Source organism: Prosopis cineraria, unplaced genomic scaffold, assembly GCF_029017545.1.
Source record: "Prosopis cineraria cultivar Desert tree isolate PC_DT_omini unplaced genomic scaffold, ASM2901754v1 PC10, whole genome shotgun sequence".
Taxonomy (NCBI): Eukaryota; Viridiplantae; Streptophyta; class Magnoliopsida; order Fabales; family Fabaceae; genus Prosopis; species Prosopis cineraria.
The window spans coordinates 3,963,267-3,984,557 of record NW_026555341.1 but is presented as its reverse complement, the minus strand read 5'-3'; the positions used below and the strand labels follow the sequence as shown (position 1 = coordinate 3,984,557).

At 34.9% G+C, this 21,291-nt stretch overlaps 3 protein-coding genes across 3 annotated transcripts; 1 reads left to right on the top strand and 2 right to left on the bottom strand.

Annotated features, from left to right (window-relative positions):
* The first annotated feature begins 10,118 nt into the window (after positions 1-10,118).
* Positions 10,119-15,485, top strand: LOC129322747 (uncharacterized). The gene is made up of 3 exons (XM_054969112.1): positions 10,119-10,430; positions 11,263-11,868; positions 14,361-15,485. Exons 2-3 carry the CDS (start codon positions 11,314-11,316, stop codon positions 15,204-15,206), a joined length of 1,401 nt encoding a protein of 466 aa, XP_054825087.1. The 5' UTR covers positions 10,119-10,430; positions 11,263-11,313; the 3' UTR covers positions 15,207-15,485.
* Positions 15,486-17,541: 2,056 nt separating this feature from the next.
* On the bottom strand, positions 17,542-19,653 carry LOC129322746 (protein SHORT-ROOT-like). The gene has a single exon (XM_054969111.1). The coding sequence runs from the start codon at positions 19,310-19,312 to the stop codon at positions 18,752-18,754; it is 561 nt and encodes a 186-aa protein (XP_054825086.1). The 5' UTR covers positions 19,313-19,653; the 3' UTR covers positions 17,542-18,751.
* Positions 17,861-18,523, bottom strand: LOC129321995 (protein SHORT-ROOT-like). Its single transcript, XM_054968022.1, has one exon. It carries the CDS (start codon positions 18,521-18,523, stop codon positions 17,861-17,863), a length of 663 nt encoding a protein of 220 aa, XP_054823997.1.
* Positions 19,654-21,291: the final 1,638 nt, after the last annotated feature.

Here is a 21,291-nt window from a genome sequence, read left to right as displayed (position 1 = left end):
AAATACATCCATAGAATGAAACAGTTTAGCTAGGTAATTAACATACAAATTCAAATTTCTACTGAAACGAGTAATGACTAAATTTCAATCCCTGTGGAATAATAATCCTACATCTCCAACCAAAACTTTAAATGAGTGAGAATTATTACATCTCCTAGTTAGCAGAAGCACAACCTTATTGCAATCACAAAAAATGTCCACAGTATGGAAGCCTCTAGCCCAACAGAGATTTAGGCCATGTATAATAGCTAGAAGTTTTGAGATTGTAGCAGGAACATTAATTTACAACTAAAACCTTCAACCCAATTCCCATCTCTATCCCATATAGTACCACCATAACCACTGCTTCCACTAAGTAAGACAGATCCATCAACTTCAAGCTTGATTGAGTCATCTCTAGGTAATATTTTTTCCCTGGAGTGTTTGATTTCATAAGACAAGGAGGGGGCTAATTTAAATAAATTAGCATCCAAGCAAGCTCCGAAAAAAAAACTAGATAAGAGTCTTCAATTCACAGTTATTGTCATTATTAAAAATTTTCCTACATCTATCAACCCAAATGTCCCGCCATTGTTAACTAAGGCTAAAATCATATAATATAAACAGAAAAAGCGACGAAACTTGATGTTAGATGTGAGGAAAAATGGAATAAATATGGGTATTAAACATGAAAGGAGAGAGGCTTCTCATCTCGATTTGGACTGCTTTACAAGCCAACGGATAACGGAATCAAGTCTTGTTTGTTAACATGTCAAATTTATTTTTATGCATAATAGTTCAAATATATTTCTATTGTTCTTAACGATAATTAAGTATACATGCAAAAAACGTATATTTTTTTAAAAAATAAATATCCCAGGAAGGAACATTGATAGAATTTTTTAATTTATTCAGAAAGCACCTCCAAAACTTTTATGAAAATTTAATTATAAGGACTATGAAATAATATGTGATAAGGACTTTGCATTTATCTTTGGAAAAATCACAATCAAAGACCCCTAGAGATAATTAATTATGATGTAGGATCAAATGATTCTAATATTACTTTGCAGAACTAAAGTGTTCACCTTTATTGTGAAAAGACAAAATACCCTTCATGTGTTAACAACAACTACTCCTCATTCCAAAAAAAAAAAAACAAATCTTATCCATATTTTAACAACAATTAATTTCTTGTTAACAATTCTAAGAAATTAATCTGGTGGTGGAGAGGAATAAGTGTTATGATTTGGTGAACAAATCTCCATATGAGAAAGAATAAGTTATATTTTCATTCTAATAACAACCAATTTTTTTGTTAACAACTTTGAAAAATTAACTTAATGGTGGAAAAGAATATATGTTGTGATTTACTAAATAGGTTCTTATTTGAGAAAAATAAACTTCATTTTCATTCTAACAATAATCAATTCCTTCATTAACAATTACGAAATATTAATGTGGTAAATGAATTATTATAATCTGGTTAGCAAGTCTTCATTCTAGGAAAAAAAAAGTCATATTCCTATTTTAACAACAATCAATTACTCCATTATAACAAAAATACATCAAGGGTAGTTTTGTCTTTTCACAAGAAGTTTTAATTAAATTTAGGTCCTGCACAATAATATTATAATTATTTGATCTTGTAGCGTAATTAATTATCTCTAGAAGTCTTTGATTGTAATTTTTTGTTTATCTTTAAATGAGACATGTGCTGTCTAAAATCTAAATTTAAAATTTTATTTTTTAAAAGGATTTATTTTTAAAGAGATTGAAATGTAAAGCTTTTCTCATTTAACTTTTTAATTTTAACAAGATAATAATATTATAATTATACATGATATAAAATGTGAATTATCCAATATGTACCAATTTCATAAAAAATAAATATTTTCATTAATCCTTAAAATAAATAAAGAATATATTTTTCCATCGCTACTTTTTGTTCAAAATTCATAAAATGATTTCATCTTTAAAGCAATTATAATGAGATAAATCAAAAGCTTAGTCTTAAGCAACGAGAACTTGCTAGTAAATTATCTAGAATCTTATTTTCAGATTCTTGCCCCAAATTTAAGTTCTGAATAATTTGCTATAAGTTTATGTTATTTATAAGTGCATTGAAAATGGCATTTTAAATAACTTAATATTAAAGTTTCATTATTTGTGGTTCTTTTGGGCCGAAATTATTGGTGCTTCGGTTTTTCCGTTTCGAACAAAGAGGTCTTGATTCATGACACTCCATACTTATAAAATAAGTCAATGAGCGTATCAAGAACATTAAAACAAAAAGAGAGAGAGAGAGAGAGGGTATAAAAAGTACAAGTAAAAAGTCCAGGCTCCTTAGTCATGTTACTATGTTTTTGAGAAATTCATGGCGAACATTATCTCTTTACACATTCAAAGCTTCATTTTACGGCCAGGTGAACACTTGAAATTTTCGTGGTCATGTACAGCTAACTACAAGACATTTGTCGACTTCATCAGTCTTTCTGTAAGCAGGGGTGAAGACGGGAAAACTAGCAGAGACCACAACACCCCAACTTTTTTTTTTAAACAAAATATAACGATTATTTTCAACACCTTAAATTAACATTTTATAAAAATCTTAAGACACTAAATATAATTTTTATTTTAATTTTATAGCAATCTTTTACGTATGTATAATTTAACTTTTGTAATAATTTAAAGATATAATTATCATAAAATTTAATTATTTTTAACAAAATAATATTACAATTACTCTTAAAATATTGATATCATTTGATTTTACTTTCATTTTATATTCGATAAAAAAAATTACAAAAATTATTACTAACAAACTTAATAAAACACTGCAACAAAAATTCTAAGATATATTGAATGAAAAACATATTGATTCAAAGAATTAAATAATAAGTTCAATAAACAAGCAATAAAATTTTTTTATATTGAACAGCACTTTAAATCCTAAAGATGCATTTAAAATATTCAATGCTTATAGAAGATGAAATATTTGCCAATTTATGCTTTATTTGGATGGAAAAAGAAACATGGGGGAAAAGAAAACTATCAAGTAAAATAAGAGAGAAAATAACTTTTTTTTTTTTGTTTGGAAGAGGAAAGAAAAGTGGATGGAAGGAAAAGTGGGAGAAAAAATGGAGAGTAGGACCCACTATATTTTTTTCTCAAGTTTTTTCTCCATCCATGGCGAGATTTTGGAAAAAAAATCATTCTTCCATGTCTGCCCTTACCCTCCATACATGCAGAACAGCTTTTAAAGACCAACCACTAAAACAAATTGACCCATGATAGTACAGGTCAGCCATCACCTAACAATTGTTACAATATGAATGCACCAGCGTTGAAATGACATCTGGAATCTTAGTCTTATGGGGCACAATCCAAGGTAAACAGGTACAACAATTTCTAGCATTCTTTCCAAGGCTCACGCTAGCAAGAACTCTGATATAATGCATCAACACTTTGCAACCCTTCAATGCATGTAGCCTCTCCAGGATCAAAAACAAAATTGGAAAGATCAAGTCCAATGCAGCAAGCTTCAAGCACAACAATTAATTGAGACATCTTAGTATCAACATTGAACCAATGTGTGTCATCACCAGAGTATAAAATAGTGACCCTGAATGAAACCCCATAAAGCTTTGCTTTTCTTCACTATTCCTTATCAACTTGCCCAAGATGGCATGAAATAAAAGACAAGGACCAAAGCCAACTTGTGAAATTAATTCTTTAATGATAATAATCACGTGGCCACTGATAAGCAAATTTCGTAGATGGAGCAGATTAATGATTCCCTAATATCAATTACTGCAAACTGCATCATAGTGCATTGAGCAGTGCAAAACTTTTGAAGACTCAAGCTACGATGCAATGAATGGAGATATGTAATAAAACCAAAGTTGGGAAATACTGTTGTGGCATCATTTGCAGCAGACAAATTAGTTATTAAGTGATAAATCTCAACATCCAATTTCAAGTACCCACTAGTAGTGACATCTCCAAGATCAAAGATGAATATAGAAAAGCCATGATCAACCACATTGATTACAGATCTAGAACCAAATCCATCTAGCAATTTGTGAAAATTAAACATAACCCCCATAACTTGACAGGGCATGAAAGAGAGCAGGACAACCAGGATAATTCCAGGATCATAGATGAAGATAGAAACCACGCTACCAGGTCCTTCTATTATCTTGTGTGCCCTAAAAATAAGAGTCAGAGAGCCAATAATCTTAGAACAACTTAGAGCTATAAACTAGGGTATCCATAGCACCACAAAAAAATTATTCTCTAGTAGAGACTTGAACATAACGGATTCTAACAACATAGCCATAAACAAAATCATCATCCCATGGAATACCAATATTGCAAAAGGCAGTGAGTTGAAGACAACTAGAACAGTTATAGTGAAAAAGGGAAACATTGGATTCAATACCAACTATTAAACCAGGAATCCAATTATCAACAAGCCTCGTCTAAACCACATTCCCAATAAAATCACTTCTATACTCATTGAGTTGTCTGTGTTCCTTAGACCAAACCAAATGAGCTTGTAAATGGAAGCTCAAATTAGAGAACCTGGAAGGGAAATACCCGGATCAATTGTGGTGTAATGACTTACGTCATTGATCATTCCTTTACCCGCCTATGCCGAATCTTGCTTGAGTGAGTTGTTTTCCTCTGTAACCGAACAGTACTCTTGGCTTACCAGTATTTGTGAGTTAAACATCGCGCGGCACGAATCATTTTGGAGGAGACCATCAACACCAACTTCGGAAGCCTTAAACTCAGATTTTAAGGGGATGAGAATTGTGCAGTCATTGGTGTCACCCTCTTCTTCAACGACAGTAAGTTCTATTTATGGTGCAATTGGTGGTGGCGACGGTGTACATTGCATGACTTCTAGAGATTCGACCGCGTCACTTGGCTCAAAGCTTGATTATGGAACCCCGGTAGTGATCGTCGCTCCAGCGTTCGAAGACCTAGTGGCGGATCGTTGAGCTGAGAACCCAAGGACGCGAAAAAGCTCTAAAACGGACCCGCATAGCTTTTCCACGGAGCGTTCCATATGATCCCAGCAATCGGTGCACCTCTTAATATTCACAGTCATCTTTTCTATTGCAGTGTGCTCTGCCATTAGGTCTCTCAGTGAAAGCACCTTTATGTTCACCACTTTCCAACAACAATAGTCCTACTTAATCACAAAATCTGATACAGAATTTGCAATTACAGGATAAAATGAAACAAGTGCAGATTACATGCATAAGCAGTAAAAGTAGAAATAGAAACAGATAGAGAGAGAGAAGAGTCCAGAGGAAGAAGCCGACATTCACGAACTTGAACCTGTTCGATCATATTAAAAAATAGGTCTTGTTTCAATTTAAAAATAATCGTGATAAAATTTTAATATTCCGTTTGATATGTTAGAAATGAAAATAAAAATAAAATTATAATTCATATATTTTTTTATTTAATATGTAAAAAATAAATTTTCATATTGAAATGAAATTCATTAAAATAAGTTGAATTAAATTTTATAATAAGATCCATAAAAATGAGATGAGTTTTATAAAAGTGAATTTTTTTAGATAAAAAAATCTCAATTATAAAATTGTTTGACAGATTTGCTCATTCATCAATCATTAAAGTAAATCAAATTTTTTTAATAAATATGCATATATTAAATAAAAAATATATCATAATTAAAAAAATTGGCAAGGGTATTTTAGTGAATTAATTATATAGATACACATATTAAATAAAAAGGTGTATCATAATTAAAAAAATTAGATAGGGATATTTTATTAAATTGATTATATAAATACATATATTAATTAAAAAATATATCATAATTTAAAAAATAGATAGGGATATTTTAGTAAATTAATTATATAAATGTATATATTAAATAAAAAGTATATTATAATTAGAAAAATTGACAAGGGTATTTTAGTATATTGATTATATAAATATATATATTAAATAAAAAATATATCATAATTTATGTACATACCAAGCATACTTTTAAAACTTATTTTCACCTTCATTTTCATTTCCATATCCATTTTCATTTTTATCAAAAACATTTTCAGGATATCAAACGAGGCATAAAAGATGGGACGAGACACGGGATTATTATCGGAACGTCCTGTCTTGTCCCGACTATTATATATATTATTTTTTATTTTAAATATATTAATTATATTAATATAATTTATATTTTTATTAATTATATCAATTATAATTTTAATACTTTTAATTCTTATTTAAAACTAAAATTTTTATATATTGATAATTTTAATGACATGGAATAAACATGGCGATATCTTTCTTTATAACATATTAATATAATTTATTTTTATATCTATCTATTTAATAACTTTTATTTATAATGTATCTCTTGCTTTATTTTTTAAAGAGTAATTAGCTTAGCACATTTTTACTAAAGTAGAAGAACGATGATTTGATGTTGTGCTTGATTTGCCTGTTGTTGCTACTCTTATAACATAAAGATCACTTATATTTGCTATTATAATGTGTAGTTGTGATTAATATAATTTAATAATTGACTTTAAATTATTATGATTTATATACTTGTGTTGTTTTAATTTTAAACTTAATAAATTATATGATTTAAAATTTCAATGAATGTTATTATTTAATTTTTTTTAATATTATCTCATTTATTGGGACGTCCCATCTTCTTGATTTTGTCTCGTCCCAACTCCTAACGAGATGAGATAACTTTTGAGATAAGATGGAACATGAGATTAAAATTTAATCTTAATTTTTTGTTTCAAAACGGAACACGGTTTGAGAGTGTTTCGTTCTCATCCTACACCCCTGATTCACTGCCTTCTCACTTCTTGCCCCTCCCAGAAAATACCAACCTCTTCCGGCATGGGCTCTTAAGCTCAATATCACCTCCTAGCCCATTACTCGTTTCCTTGTCCATTCGATCTTGGGCTAGTTCGTCACACTCTCCACCAACAAAAAGATCTTCTCTCTCCCCCAGTGTTCCTCTTATATGCCTGGTCCATGTCTTTTTTTGCGCACATCATTACTTGGGAAAAAAAAAATTGTAATGAAGAACCTAGGATGCCAAGGCTCAACTGCAGCAGAAGTAATGGCTATCAAAAGAGGGATGGAGGTCTACAAAAATATAGACTTCACCAAGGTTTGTGTCCACTCAGATTCACTTAATGCTATTGGTCTACTGTTGCACGAGAGCTCGATTGACCATCCTCTCCGAGCAATTCTTTTAGGAGCACGTGAGATGATACATGATTAATGAAATGTTCAGATGAGTTAGTTCCCAAGACGAGTGATTCGCTGTGCGGAGTCACTGGCTAAGGGTGTTCCTTTCCTTGACTCTCTAACATTCGCCTGTTCTCGCATGTGCATCACAATTGTGCCCAAGCTAATTAGGATGACAATTGACAGGCGTTTTGTGCCTGCTATTGATTTCCTAGATTAGGTCTAGTTGTCGTTGCTTTTATCTTTTTCCAACTTTTATTTTCTCTAATTTCAAGCTTTGCTTGCCTCTTTATTGCAAAGGGAAAAAATATGTAAGTTTAAGAATTTAATCTTAATAAAATATATGCTTGGTCTTCGTTATAAATTTAAATTTTCTCACTTTATGTTTTTATTTTAATTTAGATTCGGTGTAATTGAATTTTTCAATTAAGAAGAGATTTTTGTAAAAAAAAAAAAAAATTGAAGTCTAGCCAATTACAGTCAACCTTGTCGCTAGATTTTTACTAGTTTACCACGAGCCCCTTTTCTATCATCTGGAAGACAAAAATTAAGGTTGCGACGTGGGCAATATGTATGACTTTATCTAAGTTGATTTTGCTGTGTTTGTCGTTACTTTTATTTTATTTTTTTGCCATGGATACCTTGCATTAAAAAAATAACTTATATTTAATTATCTACAACATAGAAGAATGAATCTTCTGAAACTAAGAATTCGTAAATTTTATAAAATTTGTATTTAAAAAGGAGATAGAATATTTTTTATTTTAAAAAATATTAAAATATCTCTACGAACTATTTAAAAAATTAAAAATTAATAATATCGTTTGGACTTTTTATGAGTTCAAGTCCTTATACTATGATCATCTCACAAGGGTATAATCACAAGCCTTCCCCACCCCCCTCCTGAACTGAACATTCACAAGCAAGCCAGTTGTCCCTTTGAAATAATCATTTAAATAAAATTATGAATACGCCATCTTAAATGTGTTTTTGCTCAAAAGAATGTTGCATAAATTAAATTCTAAGGCTAATATTGGAAACAAAAGGCTATGATCCGACCTTACATTTTATCTATTTTATGGTCATTTTTAAACAATGGCTAGTCAAATAAAACCTTTCCTTAGCTTCCCTCGATAAAGCTTCCAAGCAACATACATAACCTTTTATTTTATTTTACTTTATTATATTAAGGATTGCTCTATATGTTTTCATTATACATTAAATTCCCAGACATACTATGGGAGAGAAACTTCGTCTTTGCCTTCTGTGGGAGAGAAGAAGCCATCACTAAAAATAATAATATACGAAGAAGCAGCTACCAACAATAGATGGAATGTTCTATAATTCTCCATCTATATGTTTTATGGAATCGATTGTAATAAAAAATACATGCACGTTTTAATCAGGCAGAACTTGTGTTTTATTGATAGTAATATAATAATTTTACGTGCAGAAGAAAACAAAACTAGTCATTTCTTTACTTTACTTTTGAAAGCATGCAAATATTTTGATTGAAACTAGATTAAACAATCAACAGACGTTTTGATGCACGTGAAAGTATCAATTAATAGACTTGCTAAATCGGGTCATGCCAATTCCGTCGTCCCATCCAAATAATGAAATAACACACAACAAATTTATCTGAATAATGTGTAATATCTTCTAGCACTGAGATGCTATGAGCAGTTTCAGTGATTGCGGGCATGTTTAGTTTAGGTTAGTTTAGTAGACAAATCCAAGTCAGCCTCTCTATTTGGGAATCTCAAGCATGTTTTATTCTGACAATGGCAAGGAAATAAAATCCTACTTTCTAGCTTTTTCAGGGTCAAGACAAATAATAAATAATATTTATATTTTAAAATAAAAACAATAAAAAGGGAAATGACAATGGTAAAAAAATAAATAATGTATAATAATTTTTACAAAAATAATACATTTGATTGTCACATATATTTTATTATATTAGTTTTCTAGAAAGGGTTGGATTTGTAAGTTTGATATTAAAATCAAGGGTCATGGTAAGAACCACGATCTCATTACTGAGAGTAGTTAACATAGCACCGATTAGGACGCTATATGTGATTTGAAGGTGAAATTTAGTAAAGCAATTCTAACAGTGACTACCATACCTCTTCTTCCAAGAAAGGCAAGAATAAGGCTAATGGCTCCGACATGAAGATGTGTATAACTATGGGCAATTTATCAATCAATCAAGAGCTATGCTATCTCAAGGATGATGTATTGTTTAGCGATAGTTGCATAAATACTACATTAGTCAAGATTAAGAGTTTGGATTATTTCTTTTGATTGAGAAAAGTGAGTATGGATCAGCGATTTGACTCCTCAAGTAGAAATACCACATAAGTTCATCTAGTATGGGACCTCTGATAAAAGGAACAATTAGATAGAGAGTTTAAATATAAAAAAATTTAAGTTGGAGGAGCTTGAACATTAAAAAATTCAAACTGAGGTTAGATATAAGTTTTTTAAAAGAGAAAGCGAAGCCAGTGTAACAAAGTTCTTCTAATTAGCTTTTGGATTTTAGGGATAATGGTTGGACTGTGATAAGGAGAAAAAACTAACTTGTTTGGCATGATGTTAGAGAATAAAAAAAGATTGATTTTGAAAATGTGTAACAAGGTTGATCTTCATCGGTGGCCTGGTGAGATATAAAATTAGTCAAATAAAAATGGGAGCGTGAGAAGCGAGTGAAGTGAATCGCGTGGTGTTCACGTAAATATAGATGCTGCAATTAAATGATTATGTTGCCATTGCCAGCCAACCGCTCCAGTCATTTTGGATGCTAAACACTAAACGGTGAATTATAGGATTGTATTATTTCCTGCAGGTTATATCGCTAACAACAGTACATGGAAATAAAAACAAAAAAGGAAAAACGAAAGAGTGAAAGCTTTGAGACCTGCGAGGCATTAGGGATTAGGGACCGAACCTCACTGGCGGACAGAGACACCAGCTTTGGTATCTAGTCAACATCGTCATCCTCAGATCCAAACTTCTCTTCACATCTAATTAATATCCTTTTCATCGTCCTCCATTTCTCCCCTGACTTGCTGTTCTCCTGGCAAATGGGCTTACCGTAGTTAGCTGGTTCTATCAGCAACATCGCTGGCAAGAGAATTCCATGTCCGACTGTACTGTTCTTCTCGCAGTTCGGCCGATACCTGGTGATTTTTTCGATTCTTGCCTCGCCTTGCTTTCTGGTTTCTGACTTTAGAAGCTTTTATCCTGTATCTATTACGTTCTGTGTTTCCTTCTTTTTCTTTCCCGAGTATCTGCTGATGAGTTTCTGTTTGCTTCATTCGGAAGCGATGTCTTTTGGGACCGAGCTATTTTATGGTTTTGTGGGAATGTCTAGACGCCTGACACTTGGGATCGAATTCTGATGCCTTTGTTTTAATGGGAAATATCGTATTGCACCTAGTTCTTTACCGTAGCTAAGCAGTTGTTAGTCCGATTGTCTTTGTGCATTAATTCCTTTTCGTTTCCTGAAAATTCATATGATGAATTGATGGCGGTTACTATTTACTACTTAGATACGAAATATGGTAGTCTCACAGAGTGTTTGGTAGAATGGTAAGAATGGAAAACGCCATCCACCATACAAAACAAATAAGTATAAAACTCTATAACTAAACTATGGTAATAAAATTATAATGTATCTCTTTTTGATTTCTTGTGTATTGGAAAGCGAATGTTTTCCTTGGTGATCACCAAGGGGCCCTTGGTGCTTTAAAAATTTCCTTAGTTCCGGCCAACATGTACGAGTGAGAGAGGATGTCAGATAATAAATTGAGTATTGTGCTTCTAGTAATTTAACTTTTCGTTCAAAATGCATGTATAAATCATGTAACCAGGAGAGGGACGAAGTCCAATTATGAAACCCTGTGTCACCAATTTCAGTACTTTCATTTATGCATCCCAATGAATGGGTATTCTCTTCACTACAATGTGGATTGGAAGCCTGTCACTTATATTTAGTTGGGTTGTTGGCCATAGGTTGCAACTCGTTAAGGCCAAACGTTATCTTGAAGACAACAGGAAGAGAAAATGAGGATGAGGAACAAACACAGGAAATCTGCTACTTTACGTTGCTACGGTGGAAGCAGGTGCTCAACATCTGTTGTGATATGGAGCTTGGTTGGTTGCCTTCTGTTGCTTAATTTGTTTTCCAATGTTCGCCGCAAAGCCACAGAGTATGGAGAGTTCCAATTGCTTGCAAGTCATCATCCTCTATTTCATGAACTTCAACAAGTGGATGAGGAGAACATTCAAATTCCCCCACCAAGAGGAAAGAGGTCTCCTCGGGCAGAAAAACGCAGACCTAAGCGGGCAACCACACTGATAGATGAATTCCTGAATGAAGAATCCCAACTGAGACACGTATTTTTTCCTGGGCAGGAGAGTGCTGTAGATCCAATGAAGGATGATAGAAATGATAGTTATTACTATCATCCTGGGAGAATTTGGTTGGATACTGATGGAAATCCCATTCAAGCCCATGGAGGGGGCATTCTGTTTGATAAAATATCAAGGACGTACTATTGGTATGGTGAGTATAAAGAAGGGCCCACCTACCAATCTCCCAAGAATGGAATTGCACGGGTATGTCATTTAATTTGAAAGACGACTTATTCTTAACTAAATGATTTCCATTATGGCAATTGGAGTTTGTATAGTTAGTCTTTATTCTATCCTAGTAAGTTACATTAATGGTTGATGCAGAGGCTATGCCAATGCTATATTAAATGATAATAAGGAATACACTTGATTAAAGATGTGCATTTGAATCTCATATCTTCCTGGATCTTTCCTTTTCCTCAGGTGCTCACTTGGATATGAATTTGATTCATGTTAGATTGTTGTTTAAGGGGCCTTACTCTTTATGTCAGTTTCAACTTTCAAATGAAGTACCCAGTTTCTTGAGTTCAGGACCATTGATCATTCCCTATATCATTATCGATACTCCAAATATTTGGCAGAAAAATGGTATTTTAAATAATTTTTTATTCAATTCTTCAAATGTTAATATGAGCATAACTGCATAAGAGTACCATATTCTCATCAGTCTACGAAAGCAGATATATTATGATCTGTTAATGTGACAGAGGAGATATTGTAATTGTAAGAGTATTCCAACGTGATGCAAATGCAAATAATACCATACTGAGAGATATAAGCTTGACAGTTTCTTCAATCTATGGAAAGATATTGGCACAAGGTAGAGAAAATGGTCCAGGTGATATAACTACTAATGCTCAATAAACACTGTTGCTGGTGTCTTTTTCTCTTATTTTGTTTCTATAATAAGTGATCTAATTCGCATATAGTTAAGAATTCTTAAACGAACCAGCTTTACCTCCAACTATATTACCACCAGGGGGGGTTTAAAAGGAAAAATGCACTTTTATTTTGAGCAAAGCTGTCTCGGCCCTTTTAAACCCTAAAATAATTAGGGCTAGGCCGCTACTTTAGGATGGAAAATGGTAATTCAGGCTTAAATGAGTCATTCCTTTTAAGCTTGAAAATAAAAAGATAAGCCCTTTTAAGCCTTTTTATTATTTTTTTCTTCAAATTTCAATCTAAAAAAAATTTAAGACTAAGTATTTAACTACAAGAAATGAAAACGCTAGAGTCATTCCTCCCTCCCTCATTCATTTATCAAAATTTAGTTAATGATGCTAACAAAGTCTAATTTTTATTAGTGTTAATTTTGATGTTGTTATTTAATATTAGACTTGGATATTTAAATTTAAATTTTATATATTTGTTGTGGTGTAGATTAACCTAGTTTTATTTTTCTAAACTTAATGTTATGTGTAATAACTTTTTTTGAATTATAAATATGCTTTTTTAGGTTTTTAAACTGAAAAAAAAAATAGGACCGAGGCTTGTAGGGCTGGCCCTAAAATCTTGAGGGCCAAGGTCGAGCCTTGCAAAATGTAACCTTGAGGTATAATCGGGCTTAGGGCCAGCCGGCCTAGCTCTAATTGACAGTTCTATTTGAGGCAAATAGGATTTGTGAAGTGTTGTCTATTTAATATATATAATGGTTTTGCTTGATATACTTAGTTCAAGGCTTGATGACTTGATACTTTTCCAAGAATATGGGACTTTCTTGAACAACTGGTGGTGCATAAAATTTCTTGTCTCCGATTTAAAGCTCAAAGTCCACTTATTATGATTTCCTATAATAATACTCAAGGGAAGTTTTTACATCCAAGAGATCACAGTACTTCTGGCATTTTGATAATCCCTAGAAAAATTGGTCTCCTAAACTCTCTAAATCATTCAAGCTTTTACTTAAGTTGGACAAAATCTGGAAAAGCCATTGTATGAAAAAACAATGAAAGGGAAAGATTGTTGTTGGCTTTCCATCTGGTGGTGTGTTCTCTCACCCTGTGAGTAGGGTTTTAGGTGATTGCAGAGGTCAGGGGAACTTTTCTTTGACACGAGCTAAAATGGTTTTGCAATTGAATTGGCATGCAATGTCATGAAGTTGGTATAAGTATAACTTTGAAAGATATTCTAGAGCACGAGTATTATGGGGTTCTAATTCTATCAAGGGAAATGAATTATCTAGGTGAGAGGTGAGAAGTATAAGTAATTAGCCTTAAATCACAAACCAATGGTTATTATTGATGTAAGAACCATTCATTTGAAAATTAAGAAACACATTTATGACAAAATCTTAACTAGTTTTGATTATTGCATTCTAGTCTAAGGGGAAAGGGTGATCTTTTCTCCTCTTCTCACCTTTTATATAAGATCTCCACTCTCACTTAATACACTCCCCTAATAGTATTATTTTATCTGTGCTTCTCCTTTTGCTCCCTCTAATTCATGTCTTTCAAGTGAACTTCTTCTTGATAAAATCAATTTTTCTCTTTCAATGACTGTTGTAAATGAAACGACGATTTTTAAAACTTTAGTTATAGTCCTGATATTCTTTTAATACGATGACTCCAGTTCATGCTATTATAACTTCATCTTTCTGTGGCTGTCAAGGGAACACATTTTTCAATCAATATTGTATTTACTAAGCTGCATACCTTTGTGGCAAATATCAGATTAATCTACATCACTTTCTCCATTAGGTGGACATCATAGGAGTTGGTTGCTACTCCTCCAAGGATTTGTGGGCTTGGAAAAATGAGGGAATCGTCCTGGCAGCTCAGGAAACAAATGAAACCCATGATCTGCACAAGTCCAATGTACTTGAGAGGCCGAAAGTGATTTACAATGAGAAGACTGGAAAATATGTGATGTGGATGCATATTGATGATGCCAACTATACCAAGGCAGCTGTTGGAGTAGCAATCAGTGATACTCCTGATGGTCCTTTTGATTATCTTGGTAGCCAAAGACCGCATGGATGTGAAAGCAGGGATATGACGATTTTCAAGGATGATGATGGAGTAGCGTATCTGATATATTCCTCTGAGGACAATAGTGAACTGCACATAGGACCCCTGACTGAAGATTATCTCAATGTGACATCTGTCATGAGAAGGATTCTTGTGGGACAACACAGGGAAGCGCCAGCCCTGTTCAAGCACCACGGCACATATTACATGATTACATCAGGCTGCACTGGATGGGCCCCAAATGAGGCACTGGCTCATGCAGCCGAGTCAATCCTGGGGCCTTGGGAGACATTGGGAAATCCATGCATTGGAGGAAACAAAGTGTTTCAACAAACAACCTTCTTTGCTCAGAGCACTTTTGTTTTTCCTCTGCCTGGGCTCTCAGGTTCATTCATTTTCATGGCTGATCGATGGAATTCAGCTGACTTAAGGGACTCAAGATATGTGTGGTTGCCCTTGATAGTGGCAGGACCTGCTGATCGGCCTCTAGAGTTCAACTTTGAATTCCCATTGTGGTCAAGAGTTTCTATCTATTGGCATAGAAAATGGAGACTGTCTCGGTTGGGGTGGGTTTAGAATTTTTTTTTTTTCCTTTGTATATTTTGTAATGGTATATGAAGTCTCGATGAACCTCTCAGCTGAGTTTTATTGCTATTCACCTGCTTCGGACATAGCAACCTAAGGGTGAAAGAACCTGCAGAGCGCTGACGGTTTTCTTTTGGGAAGGTGGCTGTATTAGTCTGAGATTGATTCTTATCGAGTTGCCTGCTGGGTGGAGTTTTGCTAATAAGCCAGCATTGTCTATCAGCTGTATCAGGATGTCTTGTGTATACGTATAAATGATTCATTCATTCTTGTGGGTATGTCGTTTTTTCCTTTATTTTTATGAGCTACACCATCTGGAAGAGTGGAATTGCTCCACATGCCCCTTTTAAAATGCTATGTGGGTCATTGAAACTTTCAAACTTTTGTCGTCTTGTGCTATACAAAAAGTAAATCTTCCCAGAATCTCAAAAAGTAGCTGACTCGGAATCCCACTTTAAACCAATGATTCTATTTCTGGTGCTCTTCTGGGCGGTCAAGTGGGGAAGGAAATAGGGAGCTACCTATCCAGCTTTGTGGACAACTCAAATGGATAAGTTATCCAAAATTGTGTCCTTAAACCCATATTCTTCTCTCACGATCATAGGAATATATTGTCCTGCAGTGAGAAGCTTCAGACAATGAGGAGAGTAGATTTACTCGTACGACATACGAGTCGACAGCTTCATTCTTTTATGGTTCTGGGTCTCTTCGATCATTTTGCGTTTGCGTATCTATTGCTTGCTGCAATAGACTGAAGTTAGCAGACTGGTTTTTTCTTTATTATTTGTATTCATACACCAGAACTAGCTTTTTTGCTTGAACCTGGTCCCGTTAAAACGAGGGGATCAGCTGGTCGTTATCAGCATAATAGAAAAGGATTCCAAAGCTTAAACTTGCAGAAGGCGGCATGGGCCACCATCAAAGCACCTTAAAGAATACTAAATGAAAGCAACTAGAATTATTTTATAATCCGAAGGGAAAAAGGAAAAAAAAAAAAATATATATATATATATATTCATTCATTCAAAGGGATTAAGAGTGGGTATGTAAACGTGGAGCAGTTCAAGAAATGTAAACCTTAAAAGATGAACCGACTGTTTACAATATTGCCTTTTCGTTGTTTATTTACTTAAAAACGATATTGGTTTTTTTTTTTTCCTTTTAATAGGAAAAAAATATTGGATTTCAAGGCAAAAGTTTCCCATCATGAAACTTCCATGAAAGAAAGAGTTCAGGGTTGGTGGGACCATAAAGAGCGAAAAGCTGAAATATGTGTGACAGACTCCGTAGAAGCGATTGAAAAACAAGAAAAATCAAAGAGAAATAGAATTCCATTTTCAAGACAGCGTGGAGGCCACTAAAGACCTTAAGCCACTATGACTACTGCGCCTTTTCATAAGATTCCCCAAACATGACTCATTTAACTCCTCTCCATTTTTTTTCTTATTTTTTTTTCATTTCTTCAATTTACACCATTTAAATTATTTTATTAAATAATTTTTTTAAATAATAAAATTAATAAATGATGAAGATAGAAGAAATGAGGGAAATGGAGGGAACAGAAATGTAGAGAGTCCAAATCCATTTAACTCAGTGGCCGTCCTAAGATTCTATGGTCCAAAAACAAGATAATGAGCCTTGTTTTATTGAAGTTCATGTAACGACCTGATAAAATCTCAAGTTCCATCCTGGTAATTTAAATCCTAATGTTCTTTTAGCTGATATCATCCTTACACACCAAATACCAAACCCAATTTCTTTTTGGATCCATTTGTGATTTGTCTAGAGAAATTAAGATCAAATACGGTAGGCCAAGTCCAACAACTAAAAAACACCTTAAATATTATGAAAAATACAAGGATGACAGATTAATTATGATTTCCCCCAACGACTTGTTATTTATCGTGCAACTCATCTCAGGTCAAATTTGTACCAGCATGAAAAAAATATTATATTTTAGTTATAATCAATTTGCAAACAAGGAGACTAGACTTCTTAAACTAAGCTACTTCACTTTTAAAATGATTGAAGGTTATGCATAAAGATTTAAAAAGTTTAGTATTAAATATGGGTTAACTTCTAATAAAATCAAATACTGTTTGATTAAAACGTTCTTATATCCAACCACCGTTATTTTTATCAATAAGAATTAAAATGTTAGTAAAACGAAAATTCCAAAACAATCAGGAAAAGAGAGAGAGAGAGAACTCCAGTGCAGTAATTATTTGGCAAAAGAGAAAGTAACCATCAGTTACATAGTTACTACTCAATGTGGATGAACCCATAAGATCAGATTTATTCAACTATATATGGCATGGCTCAGTAATAAAATAATAACAAGAAATGAATTGATCAATAGAATAACTTCACGGCACACATTCAAGCCATAATGATCCAAAAAACCCAAAAATTTAACCAGTCTAACGAAAACCAGTGTCCTTCGTTCCTTTTCCAATTTTAACACAAGCATGTTCCTCTCCCAAATCCTCCTTTATCCCTATGGATTCCTAAACTAACAAGTTAAAAAAAAAGGGGGTGGGGGGAGGGGAAAAGCACATTGCAGAACTCTTTATTTAGCGCCCCCATGCACGTGCCAGAAAAACCGAGAACACGTGCGAATACATCACGCTCCACGCATCATGTCGTCAAGGTCTCCATGCACTGGCCCACACCACCGGCTGATCCTTCCACGACAAGAATATTCCGGCGTGGGAGCACTGTGTCATTGACCACCCCTCCTTGTACCTTCTCAGCAGCGCCCTCACATCGTCACAAACCTCGTCGCTGAACGACACCGCATTGAACCCACCCCCATGCATCCGCTGTGACCATCGTCCCGCCCTTTCCCGCCGCTCCACCGACTCTGACGGATCACAGGCCACCAAGTCAACCATCGCTCGTCCCGCCCCTCTCTCAAGCACGAGCCTTTCGTTGCTCGTCTTCGGGAAGCACTCCTCCAACGCCTCAAAATAAACTCTAAACCACCTCAAGCATTCCTCAAACCCGTTCACAAACTCAAAACCATCATAACCAACATCAAGATCAGCTTCTTCTTCCACTATTGTAACTATTCTAGGCTGTAATCTCCGAAACGAGGATATCAACGCGTCACGATGATTACCATTACCAATGACCGTGACCGAATGCAAAGCGTTCACACAGTTTATAGCCAAAGCCTCGTCGTCTATAATATCTAATTCCGCGAAGTTCAACTCTGAAAGATCACCGGTGTGATGGATGACGTGGAATTTGAATGGCACACCCATGAGACGAGCGAATTTCTCCATCCTAGCACCTATTTCCTTCATGACTTTTTGAACTGCTGCAACGAAACCTCCTGGTCTGCTGGTGATGACGGTGGTTAAGCGGAGGTGCGGCGCATCGTCAGTGCGAGTGGCCAAAGATTCTAAAAGAGTAGGCCACTGGGTGCAATAAGTATTGCTGAAATCGAGTATGTGTAATCTAGGCTCGGCTTCGAGGGCTTCCAAGATGGCGCCATTGGAAGCTACATGACCGAAGGCAGTCCAAGGGCTGACCTACTGGAACTTCAAGACGGTCTTCCTGGTGGATTCAAAGGAGCAGTTCTTGTCAGACGCGGAGGTCCAGATACGGTAGGTACGGAGGCCAGAGTCGGTCATGCGAGCGAACAAGGCTTGGAGGAAATAAGAGGCGAGTTTCTGATGAGCGTCGCCATAAGGGGAGGCGAGTTCGTTAAGCATCCACATGAGTTGCTGGATACGGGGGCTGTTCTTGTCGGCAAAGGCACGAGCTGTCTCGATGAGGATATCGGAAACCCACCTGGCGTTGCCGGAGAATTCCGAGTTGAAGTCACTGGTGGGTGAGAAGGAAAAATCGGCCGCGGTAGCGGGGGAAGGATGGAGATGACAGGGATAGCAGTGCTTAGAAGAAGACGAAGATAAGTCTTCTTCATCCATGAAAAGGTTGAAGCATTCTTCTTGGTGCTGTGGCGGGGGGAAGCAATTGTGCATGGAAGATTTAGAGCTGCCAGAAGTAGTGAGGCTGGTGGTGGAGTTGAGGGAGTGATCGGGCTGAGGTTGATGTTGAAAATTGAGTACCCTAAACAAGGTATCCATCATCTAATCCACAACAAACGGACCCACATCAATAAACTACAGTGATGTTTTTAACCTTGGGAATTGGGTGGAGAATGACTCCATTTTGGGTTAGAAGCTAACTGGGTCTATATTCGTATTTGTGGAAAAGTGGGGACGGGTTTGTGGAGGGGGTATTGACTGAGAATGGGATGAAGAGTTTCTCTGTCATGACCTAGTAGAATTGTGATGCTCACCTGACAAAAGATGAAAAAAATGAAAGTAGGAGAAAAAGTAAGCAAGGGGGGAGAGAGAGAGGGAGAGAGAGAACCATATTTGTCAGTGGATTAGCGTTTAGATTTTTGGGGTGAGAGAAATAAAAATCAAGTAAAATGAGCGAGTGGGAGTTGGCGTGCGAAATTGCTTATTGGGTCTCGAGAGAGAGAGAGAGTAAAAGGCAGCGTCGTGTAATGATCATCATGATCAAGCCCAATGCGCCTACCCATCACCCACCTCTCAAACGTTTCGTACTCATTCTCATCTCAAGGGGGAAAAAAAAACAGAGAGAGAGAATAAAATAATATTCACTTGTATTACCAATGCGTACACTTCTCCAACTGCCAGGGCATGCCTTCGCCCTTCATTCCCTACCATGTCTTGGTCTAATTCTGTTTTGGGGTCATTTTCCCTACTGCTCCCTACTCCCCATGACACTGCTTCATTTTTCATAAGTCTACGTGCCCTCGCAGTAGTAGTGTCTTGCCTTGTCGCAACTTGCAATTTGTTAAATATATCCATTATTGTTTGCTCCGAGGGGCTTTCCGTATTCCCCTGTCTGCTACTTTCTTTTTTTTTCCCAGTACCATTTTATATATTGCTTGAGATCACATGCTTGGAAGCCTTCAAGATTTTTATTTCTCTTCACACAGCATCAGCTATAGGAACAATTCAATCATTTGACCCTCTTGTCCTGTGTTTTGAGGTATGCCTTTCATTCTCCTTAGCGATCAAATCTCGAACAAAATGACACGAGTTCATTATATATTCCGGAAAGGCTGGCTGCAGGTTTGAATGAAGCCTGAGAAAATATCCATGCTCATATGGTTGATGATTTGAATACCCTTTTCTCTGATGTTAATTAAATAATGAAAGCAAATGAGACATGGACGTTCACGGCTTGATATCTATGATTTTTATTATATTCCCTTTTTCTTCAATCAGGCGAGCCCCGTACTTTATTTTATATAGAAAGCCATAAGAAGGGATATAGTTGAAACGTCACCGCCCTCAATTCTAAATTATGTTCCCTCTGGAGCTTGGAGCATGGCAAAGATAGACCACGTCTTGAGAGTTTAGTTTCAGCAACCATCATCATTATTAATCCCCCCTTCATTTCAAAAGATTTTACGAAATTAAAAGAATAGATGGCTATTTCATCATCTGATGAATGTCTCCCTTTAAGCAACTACGGAAACGACCATGTTTCTCTCTGTAAAGCTGCGCCTACGACACGCCAGAGTCGGCACTTTTATTTATTTATCTGGTTTTGTTAATTATTATTATTGTTATTTTGTTAAAAAAGGAGAAAATTAATCTTTTAACCTTTCAATTTTTAACTTACTTGTAACTCAATCCTTCAATTATGAGTCGCTGCGACTCAATGCCTCTTCTATAATTCGTTGTGACTTAATCTGTCAATTTTTGAGTCACTTATAATTCGGTCTTTATTTTTTAATTTTTTTTAAAAAAATTTCCTTATAAAATAAAAAGGATAAAAAAAATGCTCATATATTGGTTTAAAATACCCTTCTCTTGCTCTTTAATGTGAAATTTAAGCTAACATAAAAAAAAACAATTAATAAAAATTGAGGGAGTAAATTATAAGTGAGTCAAAAGTTGAGGGATTGAGTTGTAGATGAATCATAATTAAGGAGATTGAGTTACAAGTTAATTAAAAATTAAAAAATTAAAAGATTAATTTTTCTACAAAGAAACATCAAATAGGGTACATCACGCGTGTGCTT

What these genes read in the sequence shown, in the direction of transcription:
- LOC129322747 (XM_054969112.1), top strand. Translation starts at nt 11,314, where the DNA reads ATGAGGATGAGGAACAAACACAGGAAATCTGCTACTTTACGTTGCTAC. An exon ending in CCAAGAATGGAATTGCACGG is followed by an intron (nt 11,869 to 14,360) that starts GTATGTCATTTA and finishes TTTCTCCATTAG; the next exon opens with GTGGACATCATAGGAGTTGG.
- LOC129321995 (XM_054968022.1), bottom strand. Translation starts at nt 18,523, where the DNA reads ATGAAGGAAATAGGTGCTAGGATGGAGAAATTCGCTCGTCTCATGGGT.
- LOC129322746 (XM_054969111.1), bottom strand. Translation starts at nt 19,312, where the DNA reads ATGATGGATACCTTGTTTAGGGTACTCAATTTTCAACATCAACCTCAG.